This window comes from Scyliorhinus torazame, chromosome 7 (assembly GCF_047496885.1).
Source record: "Scyliorhinus torazame isolate Kashiwa2021f chromosome 7, sScyTor2.1, whole genome shotgun sequence".
Taxonomy (NCBI): domain Eukaryota; kingdom Metazoa; phylum Chordata; class Chondrichthyes; order Carcharhiniformes; family Scyliorhinidae; genus Scyliorhinus; species Scyliorhinus torazame.
Genome location: NC_092713.1, coordinates 113,568,440 through 113,583,034, shown reverse-complemented (window position 1 = coordinate 113,583,034; position 14,595 = coordinate 113,568,440). Strand labels below are relative to the sequence as shown.

At 49.8% G+C, this 14,595-nt stretch overlaps 1 protein-coding gene across 1 annotated transcript in view; it reads left to right on the top strand.

Moving 5' to 3' along the window:
- The window catches only part of LOC140427353 (P-selectin-like), a 136,462-nt gene extending 122,850 nt beyond the window's left edge, over window positions 1-13,612 (top strand). The window contains exons 28-29 of the mRNA XM_072512903.1: window positions 8,717-8,741; window positions 12,730-13,612. Of these exons, the coding sequence (XP_072369004.1) occupies window positions 8,717-8,741; window positions 12,730-12,763 (59 nt within the window). The 3' untranslated portion in view covers window positions 12,764-13,612. The remainder of the gene's footprint in view (window positions 1-8,716; window positions 8,742-12,729) is intronic.
- The last annotated feature ends 983 nt before the right edge of the window (window positions 13,613-14,595 follow it).

Here is a 14,595-nt window from a genome sequence, read left to right as displayed (position 1 = left end):
AGAGGACTTTAACACAGTTATCGACCCTGAGCTAGACCGGTCGAGCTCAAGGATGGGCAGGGTGCCAGCAATGGCGAAGGACCTAAAGGGGTTCATGGAGCAAATGGGGCGGGGGGGTGGACCCATGGAGATTTGGGCAGCCGAGAGTGAAAGAATTCTCCTTCTATTCACATCTGCATAAAATGTACCCCCGGATTGATTGTTTTATTTTGAACAGGGCTCTACTGACGGGGGTAGTGGACACGGGGTATTTGGCGATCACAATCTCAGATCATGCCCCGCATTGGGTTGACCTACAGCTTAGCAAGGAGAGTAGGCAGCGCCCGCACTGGAGGCTGGGACCTTTAGCGGATGAGGAGGTGTGTGGGCGGCTGAGGAAATGTATTCAGAACTACCTGGAAGTCAACAACATGGGTGAAGTTTCGGTGGCGGTGGTCTGGGAGGCATTGAAGGCAGTGGTTAGAGGGGAGCTGATGTCGATACAGGCACACAGGGAGAAGGCAGACAGAGCAGAGACGGACCGACTGATAAAGGAGATATTGCAGGTCGACAGGAGGTATGCGGAGACCCCGGAGGCAGTGCTTCTAAGGGAGCGACGGAGGCTACAGGTGGAGTTCGGCTTGTTAACTACAGGGAAGGCGGTGGAGCAGCTGAGGAAAGCGAGGGGGGCGATTTATGAACATGGGGAGAAGGCCAGCAGAATGCTTGCGCAACAGCTTAGAAAGAGGGAGGCAGCCAGGGAGATAGGGAAAGTAAAGGACGGGGACGGGAACCTGGTCGGAGACTCAGCAGGGGTTAATAAGGCGTTCAAGGAGTTTTAAAGCAGGTTGTATGAGTCGGAACCCCCAGTTGGGCCGGAGGGAATGAGGCACTTTATAGGGTGGCTGAAGTTCCCGAAGGTGGACGGGAGGTTGGTAGAAGGGCTGGGGGTCCCAATCGGGTTGGAGGAAATAGCAGAGGGACTGAAGGCCATGCAGTCGGGTAAAGCCCTGGGGCCGGACGGGTACCCAGTGGAGTTTAAAGAAAGTTCTCTGGGATATTGGAGCCGCTGTTGATGAGGATATTCAATGAGGCAAGGGAACGTGGGGTGCTTCCCCCGACGATGTCACAGGCCACTATCTCATTGATCCTGAAGCGGGATAAGGACCCGGAGCTATGCGGGTCCTATAGGCCGATATCGCTACTAAATGTGGAAGCCAAACAGCTGGCCAAAATCTTGTCCTCTAGGATTGAAGACTGTGTTCCGGAAGTGTTTGGGGAGGACCAGACGGGATTGGTTAAGGGTAGGCAGTTGGCAGCCAACGTAAGAAGGTTGTTAAATGTGATTATGATGCCCCCAGAAGGTAGGGACGTGGGGGTAGTGGTTGCAATGGGCGCAGAGAAGGCATTTGATCGGGTGGAATGGGAATATCTGTGGGAGGTACTGGGGCGGTTTGGATTTGGGCGGGGCTTCATTGACTGGGTCAGGCTGTTGTATCAGGCTCCTGTTGCGAACGTACGGACAAAGAGGTCAACATCGGACTATTTCAGGCTGCATCGGGGGACGAGACCGGGATCCCGCTCTCCCCACTGCTGTTCACGTTGGCTATAGAGCCGCTGGCAATTGCGCTGAGAGCCTCAAGGGGCTGATCCGGGGAGGAGTGGAACACAGAGTCTCGCTTTACACAAACAACCTGCTCCTATATGTTTCCGACCCACTAGAAGTGATGGAAGAAATTATAAGGATTCTGGGGGAATTTGGCCGGTTTTCGGGTTATAAACTAAATATGGGGAAAAGTGAGATGTTTGTGATCCAGGCAAGGGTGCAGGAAAGGCAATTGTGGGAGCTGCCATTAGGGTGGTAGGGGGAAGCTTTTGATACCTAGGCATTCAGGTGGCGCGGGAATGGCAACGGCTACACAAGTTAAATTTGGCCCGATTAGTAGACCAAATGAAGGACGATTTCCGAAGGTGGGACACGCTTCCGTTGTCACTAGCTGGGAGGGCGCAGACAGTGAAAATGACGGTCCTCCCGAGATTCCTGTTTGTGTTTCAGTGTCTCCCCATCTTTATTCCGCGGTCCTTCTTTAAACGGGCCAATAGGTGATCGCTGGTTTTGTATGGGCGGAGTAAAAGAGGGGATGCTTAAGCAGAGCCGGGGGGAGGGAGGGCTGGTGTTGCCGAACTTTAGCAATTATTATTGGACGGCGAATATAGCAATGATCAGGAAGTGGGTGGTGGGGGGAGGGTCGGTATGGGAGCGTGTGAAAGCAGCATCATGCAAGGGCACCCGTTTGGGGGCGCTGGTAACGGTGCCTCTGCCGTACCTGCCGGCACAGTACTCCACCAGCCCCGTGGTGGTGGCGGCCCTGAAGGTCTGGGGGCATTGGAGGAGGCATGTGGGAGCGGAGGGAGCATTGGTCTGGTCTCCAATCTGTAATAATCAATGGGTTTATCCCGGGAAGGCTGGATGGAGGGTTCCGGAGATGGCAGAGAGCAGGGATTGAGAGGATGGGAGATATGTTTATGGAGGGGAGCTTTTCTCGCCTGAGGGAGCTGGAGGAGAAATTTGGATTGGCGAGGGGAAATGAGTTTAGGTACCTGCAGGTGCGGGACTTCCTACGCAGGCAGATATCAACCTTCCCCTCCTACCACCAAGGGGGATACAGGACAGGGTAGTTTCCAGAGAGTGGGTGGGAGAAGGGAGGGTTTCTGACATTTACAAGGAACTCATGGGGTCAGAGGAGACGCAGACCGAGGAGTTAAAACGCAAATGGGAAGAGGAGTTGGGAGGAGAGATAGAGGATAGTGTCTGAGCGGACGCGTTGAGTAGAGTCAACGCGTCCACAACATGTGCCAGGCTCAGCCTGCTACAGTTTAAGGTCATTCGCCGGGCCCACATGACAGTGACCCAGATGAGCAGGTTCTTTGGGGTAGAAGATAGGTGCGCAAGGTGTGCGAGAGGACCAGCGAACCATGTCCATATGTTCTGGGCATGCCCGAAGCTTAGGGGATTCTGGCAGGGGTTTGCGGATGTCATGTTCAGAGTATTGAAAACAAGGGTGGCGCCGAGTCCAGAGGTGGCAATTTTCGGAGTGTCGGAGGACCCGGGAATCCAGGAGGAGAAAGAGGCAGACGTTCTGGCCTTTACTTCCCTGGTAGCCCGGAGACGGATACAATTAGCATGGAGGGACCCAAAGCCTCCGAAGATGGAGACCTGGCTAACTGGCATGGCTAGCTTTCTCAAGTTTGCCTTGCGAGGGTCAATGTTAGGGTTCGCCCGGAGGTGGCAGCCGTTCGTCGACTTCTTTGGGGAAAATTAACCGTCAGCAGAAGGAGGGGTTGGGGGTTAGCTTAGTTTCGAGTAGGGGGTTAGTAAAGGTGGGACCTGTAAGGGAGGAAGACGACTTTTGCACTATGTTTATATTTTCATGTACATTGTTTATTTGGTTGTTGTTGTGAAACCATAAATACCTCAATAAATGTTTATAAAAAATAAAATTAGGCCAGTTAATGGAGCCCCACGGGCTTCACGCTGCAAATGACTGTCCCGCCGGCCGATTCGCCGGACTGCGCTCGGCAGCTCCCCGCAAATGAGGGGGAGCAGCTCTTAAACCAATCCCGCAGAGTAAACCCCAGACAGCACGCAGACATGCCACCGCACAAACCAGCTCAACAATTCAGGGATGCCGACATGGCCAGACTGATGGACGCAGTGGAATCCAGACAGGATACCCTGTTCCCGAGGGGATCGCAGGGTCAGCCACAGGGCAACCGGTGTTGCCTGGGAGGCAGTGACCGAAGGCCCGCGGAGAGTCACCAGGAGGACCACCACCCAGTGCCGCAAGAGGTTCAACGACCTCCACCGGGCCGCCCGGGTGAGTTGGCATCGGCCCCCTGGCACTGGTCCGGCCTGCTACCCGTGGAGGACCTCCCTGATGACCCTGCGCCTGGCACTGCCACCCCCTAGCACAATACCGCGATGTGCCGCAGTACTCCCTGGCATCCACCAGCACGCCCACCAATGCCCACCTGTCACCACCATGACACCCCCACCCGCGATGCAGGAAGCGTGTGGCTCACGATGCCCACTCTGTGTCCCCGCAGGAAAAATTGGCCCACAACAGATGAGAGAGGGGCCCAGACAGGCAGCAGGATGCTGGACCTCAGGGTCCTCACCCCCAATGAGGAACAGGCCCTGGAGGACGCAGCCGGCTGAGGGCTGATTGGTCACCAAAGTCAAGATTGGCCTATGCCGCAGAGGTGAGTATCCATCGGCCCTCGCCAAGATGGCCTGTCACACATGAGTTCATGCCAGGATGATGATCTCACTGACCAGATGTCCATTCTCCCGCAGGATCTCCATCTGATAGTGCTGGCCCATCCGGGGTGATCCACCGCCACCCATGAACACCTCTGAGGAGAGCACCGGGGTTGCCACCATCAATGCAGACAGCTGTCATCCGCACCTTCCACCATCGTAGAGTCACACACCTCAGAGGCAAAATTAGTGGACAGGCTTCTGGGGCACAATTTGGTGAGGACCACACAGTTGCTGATGCACATCAGGTGGAGGCAGGACTGTCTGGGGAAGGGAACAGTCGGGGATCTGCTAGACCCCAGGACCCAGCTGGGTCCCAGTCAGATGTTGAGCCTCTGGACCAGGCTATCCTGGAGCTGATGCAGTCGATAGGGAGCGGCTGTGAGATTCAGAGGGGGATGTCAGCGACAATCCAGCGGGTCCATAGCTGATTGGAGGAGTCCCAATGGTTACAAATAGGCATTACTGAGATGCTGCGGAGCATGTCCCAGTCGCTGAGGACGTGTCCCAGTGTCAGGTGGGCTTTACCGGGGCACTGCGGAGCACGTCCAGCCTCTGGTCCAGAGCGTGTCCCAGTCGCTGAGGACGTGTCCCAGTGTCAGGTGGGCTTTACCGGGGCACTGCGGAGCACGTCCAGCCTCTGGTCCAGAGCGTGTCCCAGTCGCTGAGGACGTGTCCCAGTGTCAGGTGGGCTTTACCGGGGCACTGCGGAGCACGTCCAGCCTCTGGTCCAGAGCGTGTCCCAGTCGCTGAGGATGGTGTCCCAGATGCAGGTGGACATTAGCGAGGCAATGCAGAGCATGGTCCACTCATAGAGGGGCATCGCTGAGGGCATCAACACCATGGTGCAGACATTGGGCTGGCGGAGCCTGGTGATGCAGTGGTATCGGAGCTCAACCCAGCAGTCCCTCCATTCCGGGGTGACCACAAGTGCCCTACGGGCATCGATTGAGAGGAGGAAGCATTGGAGGCCGACTTGGAGCCTCCATATGGGGTGACAACGGTGGTCAGCAGCTCTCCTGACACCACACTCCCCCCCCACCCCACAACAGCGTGCCTCGGGGTCAGCGTGTAGAAGAGGGTGGCACAGTAAGGCACATGCCACCGCCAAGTCGGATGGGGCCCTGCCATGTGCATCAAAGGCCACGGGTCTGTAAGCAGCAGGCTGCCCCACCTCTCATCTGCATCCTGGGGACACACCTAGGTGCAGCGGATAGAGCAAGGAGGGCTACGCCGATAGAGGCTCACTGAGAGGGCACTTGGGTGTAGGGGTCATGATTGCACAGCATTAAAACACGTTATACTTGATACATGTGAAGCCTCTGTCACGTTATTCCGCACTGCGGGCCGGTCTGCACCACCCTCCCCCAGTAGCCCTTTGCCCTCCTCTGGCCCAGCCTCTCTGGCCCAGACCCCAGCCTCCCCCCCACCCTAAGGCATACCTCATGCAGGTGATGGGTGTGAGTGCACTGTCAGCAGAGACAGGAGTCAGACTATGGCATAGATTGAGGAGCACCAGACCTCAGCTCACAGCGAGTTGTCATCACTCTCCTGCCTTGTATATTGACCCTCTGACAGTGCCGACACAGGTCCGTCACCCTGCAGTGATGTCACACAGACCCAGGGCGATTGTTGGGGACAGGTGGGAAGGGGGGAAGAAGGGGGCTGGTAATGGGTGGGTGGGTGGCTGTATGGGGGAATGGTCGGCAGGCGGGGGGGAGGGAGGGGGTGGTGTGAGGCAGACTGGGTTGGGGGTGGGGAACGGGTGTGGGGGGACAGTGGATGGGAAGGGGAGAGGGGGAGAGATGATGGACGAAGCCACATCCTATGTGAATCGGGCAAGGATCAGGGCCTCCCTGGTCCTCCGGGCATGCAAGACCCTCGCCACCGCCTCCCTCCAGCTGGTCCCGCAGGTCCTCCCGGGCTCGTCCGCCAGCCCCTCCTAGTGCGGCTCATCCTCCTCCTCGGAGGTGGCCGCATGTCCCTCCTCCATGTTCAGCATGTGGCCCGATGCTGTGCCAGGTTGTGGAAGGGACAGCAGACCACCACAAAGCGGGCGGCCCTCCAGGCGGTGTATTGCAGTGCATAACCAGAGTGGTCGAGGCACTGGGGCCACATTTTGTGCAGTCCGATGCACCGCTCAATGACAGCACTGATGGCCACGTGGGCCTTGCTATAGTGGGTCTGTGCATCGGTCTCCGACATCTGTACTGGCTTCATTAGCCAGGTGCCAAGCGTGTACCCCTTATCCCACACGACCTATCCGGTCACCTTGAGTGTCCCTTGGAGTTGTTGGGGATTTCCAACTGCCCCAGGATGTAGCTGTCGTGCGCAGTTCCTGGGAAGCGTGCACACACGTGCATTATCTTGAGATGGTGGTCACACACAAGTTGGATGTTCAGGGAGTGGAACCCCTCCCTGTTGCTGAACAGCACTCCTGGTGCACGCAAGGTGACAGGACGCGCCCCCAGTGCCCATGGGCTGACTGTCCGATTTCGAAGATCACTACTCATCATCTTGGATCCTCACAGCAGCCATTCCCCCAGCTTCACGTTTCAAATTGGTGTCCTGAACGGTTCCTGCGAGGCCGCTTGCTGGGGAGTCCATTCCACATGGGGTCCTTCCCAATAATGGGATGATGATTGGTCATCATTGGTGACTATTGGTTTCTTGCCACGCTGCAACGGGATCCAATTCTCGCCAACGGGAGCGGGCCGGTTAGATCGGAAACTGATCGGCGCCCAGCATCTTTCCCGATTTCGGCCCCTCCCGCCATCATTTTCACGCTCAGTGCGATGTGGCCGATGAATCGCCCCCGAAGTCACTGTTGTAATTTAGGCAAACACAACAGGCTAACTTTCACAAAACAGCAGTTAATCTGTTTGATGGCGGTGATGGGAGGGTGAACATTTGCCAAGACACAGAGAACTCCCTACTTACTTCAAAACAGTGCCACGTGTCTTTGGAGTGATAAGGCAGTCTTGTCACAAGGCGAGGCTGCTAACAAAGACTACAGGGATTTCCTTAGATTGAGATTTTCCTGAGTTTATGCTAGAGTGCCATACATTTCAGAAAATCAGAGGAGTAAGAGCTTTGTGCAAAGGAAGATGCTCGATTTCCTTCCATTTCAATTAAGAGAAATGGACTGGGTTCCTTTCAAGGTATGGACTCTGACATGTTGAACTTCCTAATATTTATTGGTCTAGTCGATTCAATTTGCACGAACACAGACCTAGGATAATCTGCTTTAAGTATGACCTCAGAACAAGGAACTGAACTTCATTCTCTGCTGCTCCAAGCGGATTGCTCCAGAAAAGCAATGCCGGCGAAACAATTACAGAGGGCAATATGCGAGTGGGTCTGGTGCTGGTGTTGTCACTTGCTTCTCCCAGATGGATTTCGCCACCGTTGTCGTCTCGCGTTCACCTCCGCTTCAGCCGTTCATCCCGTCTTTCGCCTGGATTTTCCTTGTTCTCTGTCCCTGCAGATGCCAAGTTTATTATCGTTTCCCGTGCCCTCCTTCCGGCTATCATTCCTCTCTGGTTCCCCTCTATTGTTCCCTTTCTTCCCCACTCTTCCCCCTCCCTCCCCTTCTGCCCCCTTATCCCCTCCCCCCCTGCTGTGGTTCGCTTTTCGTTCCTCTTAGGTTTAGCTGTCCCGTTTCCCCCTCCCCCAGTCTAAATCTCCCTCTCATGCCTTGGCTACTTTCCCCTGATTCTTGGCTACCTGGCTATTCTTCTGTTTCTCCGGCATCCGAATGTATATCTACCTCCCCAGTTTACCCCCCCCCCCCCCCTCGCAATTCACACACACACACACACACACAAACAAATTGTACAGAGCTGCTGCTGTTGAGCTGGTGCATAATACCCGACCAGTTACTTTATTTTATTTTATGTTTGTTCTTTTGTGGTATGTTTGTGTGTGCTCTTCTCTTCTATATATATATATATATATCTTATTCTGTGTACATAAGGGTTAATATACTTTGTTCAAAAACCCATGTGATGAACGGTTACTGTAATACTGTACCCTTGTCATCATGTAAGGTGATGTCCCTTTTAAGACCGGGCTTGGAACTCTGGGGGACTCCGCCTCCGGCTCCGCCCATCTGGGAGCCGTATATAAGGGGCCGCCTTGTGGGCGGCACCTCTGTTAGCACCCGCCTTGGCACCAGGCTAGTTCTTAGCTTATTAAGGCCTTCTTTACCGTTTACTCTCTAAGCGTCGTTATTGAGGGTACAACAACCCAATAAAAACATTTATATAAAAAGAAAAGCAATGGCAGAGTTCTGGGAGCAAGTGGCTGCTTGCAGCTATGGGTGCAGCTTGTGTAACACAGGAGAAAAAGTAATGATGTAAATTATGTAAATGCAATGATAAATGCATTAACAATCATATTAATTTTCTTTCACAGCTATACAAGAAAAACCTGCTGCAAGGTAATGTTCTGCACTCAGTACATGGGTGAATTTATAAATCTGTGCTGCTGATGCCATACCAGGAATTAGGGTGTGAAGTGCCCATGATTTTCTAACCATTCATAGTGAGAAGAATTTGTGGGCAGCATGTGCCCAAATCATAGAATCCCTACAGTGCAGAAAGAGGCCATTCGGCCCATCCATCTGTGCCGGCCCTCTGAAAGAGCACCCCCACCTCGGCCCAATCCCCCACCCTATCCCTGTAACCCCACTAGGGGCAATTTTGTTTCACGGCCAATCCACCTAACCTGCACATCTTTGACCAGTGGGAGGAAACCGGAGCACCCGGAGGAAACCCACTCAGACACGGGGAGAATGTGCAAACTCCACACAGTCACCCAAAGTCGGAATCAAACCCGGGTCTCTCACACTGTGAGGCCAGCAGTGCTAACCACTTTGCCACCGTGTCGCCCTGTGTTCTACCGGAGGGAAAGACGGTCACTTTTATTTCCCCTCAGCATCAAAAGCTAGTGAATGAATTTCTTATACTTACATCTAGAGGATTAGAACAGAACTGGAGCGTCTGAGGTTATACTCTCTTACAAAGGACTTGCAGTTCCATCGCAGTTTTCACAACATCAAGATATCCCAAAGCAGTTCACAGCAAATTAAATACTTTTGAAGTGTTGTCACTGTTGTAATGTAGGAATCATTTAGTGCACAGTGAGCTCCCACAAGCACCAATAAGATATGTTTTTGCGATGCCAGTTGAGAAATACATTTTGGCCAGGACATTGCGGAGAACCCCTTAGCTGTTCTTCAAAATGCTATGGGACATTTTACCCCCATTTTGGAGGGCAGATGGGTCCCATCCAACTTATGACCCTCCCAATAGTGCAGCACCCCCTCAGTACTACTCTGCAGTGTCAGCATAGGTTTTGTACTCAAGTCTCGGTGGTGGGACTTAGCTTATACCCTCTGGCTTCGAGGTGAGGGTGCTAGCACTGACTAATGACTTAATACATCAACCAATGTACAGGTAGATGGGGAGTTTCTCCTTTATGTTCAGGGGTCTTTGTTTAAATAATTGGAATTGTGGTTGTGACATCACATTCAGGAATCACTTTCACTTATGAAAACTAGCTAAATTGATCAGGATTTGCCAATAATTTTGCCAAGTTTTTATTTGGTCTTTTCTTTCTTCCTTATCTATTATTTGACTATTGACCAAAGAAAGTCTTCTGCTTCCACCTCACTTTTAGTTCCAAGTGTTTGCCCAATGTTTTCAATTCATGCCGCTTGTCTTCTTAACTCTCACAGCTGTCCACCACTTAATCGGTTTTTGCGAGGATATCTAACAACAGTCTCATCCTATGATTCATAGGACCTAGAGTTACTGTCACCCCAGCACTTCTTCTCTTTTGGTCTCCTTTCCTCCGATTTTCAAACTTGCCATTGACTTGCATGATGGGACTTAAGCAATTACATTTCCAAAATTAAAACAAAATATTTTATTCAAATTTGCTTCGCGCTTTAGGTGGGGGTGGGGGGGGGGGTTGCATCGCCCAATGTCAGGGGAAATTCTGCAAAACATGGCTAATTTCAGCTTCAGTGAAGAAACTGTACAATGTAAATGTGAGCTGGGAAAATACATTTTAAATGAAAAATCACTCCGGGCAAAGGTTTTGTCACATTTAATTACGCCTTTAGACTACAGAGCTGGCTCAGTCAAATAAAGCAATGAGTTTATCTTTTTTATTTACTCATTTATTCATGGGATATGGATATCATTGGCAAAACCCATCTCTAACTGTCTTTGAGAAGATGGTGGTGACAACTAAATGAAAATGAAATGAAAATCGCTTATTGTCGCAAGTAGGCTTCGAATGACGTTACTGTGAAAAACCCCTAGTCGCCACATTCTGGAGCCTATTCGGGGAGGCTGGTACGGGAATTGAACCGTGCTGCTGGCCTGCCTTGGTCTGCTTTAAAATCCAGCTAGGTAGCCCTGTGCTAAACCAGCAACGAGAGCAACTAAGTTGCTTGCTGGGCTGTTTCTGAGGGCAGTTAAGGGAAAACATGCTGCCGTGTGTTACGACATCCTGGGCTAGGGTACGGTTAATTGAATTTACAAATAATTCTTAGAAAACTATCCAAAGTCTTTGGCCCTGGGTTGCCCAATAATTACAGTCACCAGGTTTGTAAATTTAAACACAATTACGTTTTATTCATAACAAGAACTATAATGAAGTATGCAGCAATTACAACTGGTTAACTATGATATAATTCCTAATACCCCACTTTAACCTGTCCCCACCTTCTACATACACACACAAGACAGACAAACACAGAGGGAACGAGAGCGGAATAAAAGTGAAAGATAAAAGTCCTTGCTTCAGATAGTTGTGTCCAAAACATTTTGCTTCCATCCAGGCTTTCAGTTCAAGGTTTTCACTGTAGACTCATGCAGAATCTGTGTACAGCTCTGCATTTTCTCTGGAGAAAAGACAAGGGAGAAAAAGAGAGGGAGAGCGTGAGAGAGATAGAGAGAGTGTGTGTGAGAGAGAGAGATCCTTAAGTCTCTGGAAGTCATCCCACTCAGGCAGGTCCAATCACCATCTGTTACCGGGCAGACTACTGCCTTTTGGCCAATTCATTGGCCACCAGCCAACCATTCGAACCGAGTCCCACCCCATCTCCTGGGTGCCACAAAGTTTGGGTTTTGTTGTTCAAAGCTAGCAGAGTGCACTATGTTGTAACTTCTGAATTCCTAATTCTCTCGACTGCTTGACTCAAAGATACATGTCCATTAAGCATCCATGCATCAAAAATTATAACAGCAAAAATGAAGAATGGGGAAATAAGGGAATCATCAGGAAAGATCCTTACATGTGTGAAAAGGGTGTCATGTAGGTCAGACCAAGTAAAGACAGCAAATGTCCTTCTCCAAAGGGACATGACTGAACCAGATGGATTTTTATGATAATCCAATAATTTCATAGTCATCATTGCTGGTACTAGTTTTTTATTCCAGATTTATTTAATTCACTGAATTCAAACTCACAAATGCTATGGTGAGAACTCAAAGCTCCAGATTATTTAGTCCGACCTTACCACCACGTCACCACACTATTTAATAGAAGAACAGTATTTCAGAGAAATAGAAGGAACTGTCATGAAGTCAGCACTTTTACCCTTGATAATTACACAGCAAATATGTTGAAGAAATCACTGAAGAATCAGCAAATGTCAAATAAACGTTTGCGCGAATGAACTGGAGAATGTCTTCATCCATTCTCCACAGAAAAGTGAAATATTTTTTCAATTGAGGGAACAATGGAAGTATAAACGGTGAGGCCAACAAGTGACAAGGCTAGCGATGCTCAGGCAGATACTATCTAGAATGAAGCAGCCCCACATGATCATCATCCCATCCACCACTCACTCCGCCACCAATGTACAGCAACATTAGCATACACAGTCCACATGATTCACCTCTGCAACTTGCCAAGGCTCCAACAACACCTTCCAAATCATAGCGTTTAATACCTGGAAGGATAAGGGTGCCTGATGCATGGAACATGACCACCTGCTTGTCCCTCTCCAAGTGACACACCAGCCTAACTTGGAACTATATCGTCTTCCTTCGCAACATTTTGGAATCTGATTCTTGATAGCACAATAGGTTTACCTACACCAGATGGACTGCAGTGGTTCAAGGCAGCAGTTACCACTTCCTTCTGAATGGCAATTAGGTATGGACAATAAATGCCAGCTAACTTTCTGTGAACAAATATAAAGTGAGAAAAACAAAAGCTTCCAGTGTATAGATTATATAAATTAGATAGATAGCAGTTAGTTCAAGGCTGTGACCTAACTAGTAGGAATATGTTGATAAATATGTTGTGTGAAAACCCTTCACTTGGAGTATAATGACTTCTTGATATTGACTATACATATATACTCAGCACCAACAGTTAAGGCTTCAAATATTTTGTTTCTCTTACAGAAATGAAGGAAATATGGAAACAACTACAGTTTAATGGTGTGCAATTTTGGTTTGAATTGCTCACATAGGTGACATGAAAACTTTGTAACTCCTAACAACATTTCAGTGACTTCTGGGACTGGTGTGATTTGACTTGTGACAGAAGCAACTGTCTGAAGAGAGGACCCAACTCTACAGAGACTCTGAGAAGCAACCTGTAGAACCTCATCCCTGATGAACTCTTAATAAGGCTGTGGGAATTGTCATGCTGTACACTGGGGTTGTAGAGGGTTGCTCCAGAAAGTTCATTCCTTCTTGAAAATATTAGATAAAATTAAGAAATCTGAGGATAGAGGAAGGAGCAAAGGATTTCTCAATAGTGGTATTGATTCAATGATAAGTCTCCTTTAAGATCCAAAAATTGAAGATTTGTATTTCCTGTATATTTGGAAAGAAATATTTGCATTTATAAAAAAAAAGATCCTTAATGTATGTATCAGCTTTAGATACATTCACTCATTCAAGTGATGCCAACTCCACATTCTCCTGCTTGGCTCAAATGCAAATTACTTTCTCGCGTAGAGGTTAGAAATACACTTGTGTTTTAGCACATATTTGGCAGTACCCAGTTATGCATGAACAGCTTGCTTAATACATTAACCCTTCAAAGATAAATCCAAGTGCAGGTGAATTTTGTGGATATTCGGTACCCATCATCATATTAGACTACGGACAGCGAGAGCAAATGTAAAGAACAGTGAAAAGCTACAATGACACCAGCTCTTCTGGGAAGCAGATGAAAAGCCTCCAATTGTGAATAGTGGGTTTGACTGCTGAGAATTCCTGACCCTAGGTTCTCTTTTAAATTTAAATACGTCTATTAGAGTGGGATAAGTTCAATTAATGCCAGAATGCTTTATGCTGTCCAATCTAATTCCACTTCATTGATCTTTTCCAAATCCCTGCAATTTCTTTCTCCATTAAGTGTTTATTGAATTTCCTTTTGAAAGCTACTGTTGAACCCGTTTCCTACTTTATAATTACATATTGTGGAAAAAGTTTTTTCTCCATGTCATCACCAATACTTTTTGGAGAGGGCAGGTCATACACCAGGGGTGACTTATACATGGCCGGTGCAGGAATGTACAACATAGACATAAAACATACAGTACAGAAGGAGGCCATTCGGCCCATCGAGTCTGCACCGACCCACTTAAGCCCTCACTTCCACCCTATCCTCGTAACCCAATAACCCCTCCTAACCCCTCCTCATGTACAGCTTGCTGGGTGACTGCGCAGCTAGGAGGAAACATTGGTCATCAATGATTCTTCAGTTAATCATATTAGCTCGGTGCCCTCTGGTTATTGATCCTACAGCTATTGGAAAGGTTCTCTAAGTGACTATATCTCGAAACCATTCATGATTTCAAACATTGCTATCAAATTGCCCATTTGCCTTCTCTGAGGAGAACGACCTCAACCTCTCCTCTATCCATGTAACTCAGCCCTAAAGAAAAAGCTTTTCAGTCCAGAGGCTTCACACCCTTCCTAAAGTCTGGTGGTCAGAATTGGACAGAATGGGCAGGTTTGTCCAGCCGGATCTTCCTGGTCCCACCAAAGGAACCCCCCCCCCCCATCCCGGGGCAGGTTCCCCAACAGTGTGGCCACAGCGAGCATTGCATGTGGACATTGACTTTGCCGGGATCTTCTGGTCCCACCAGCAACCAACGGTGAGTTGCCTCTGCTGCTGGAAAACCAGCTGTGGGGGCGGTGATGGGGTGGAGGGTGTGTGTGGGGGGTGGGGGGGGGGGGCATCCAGGCCAATATTCCAGGTTAGGGCTGAACCAGTGTTTTACAGTTTTATGAAGGTTTAACCTTTTGGCTTTT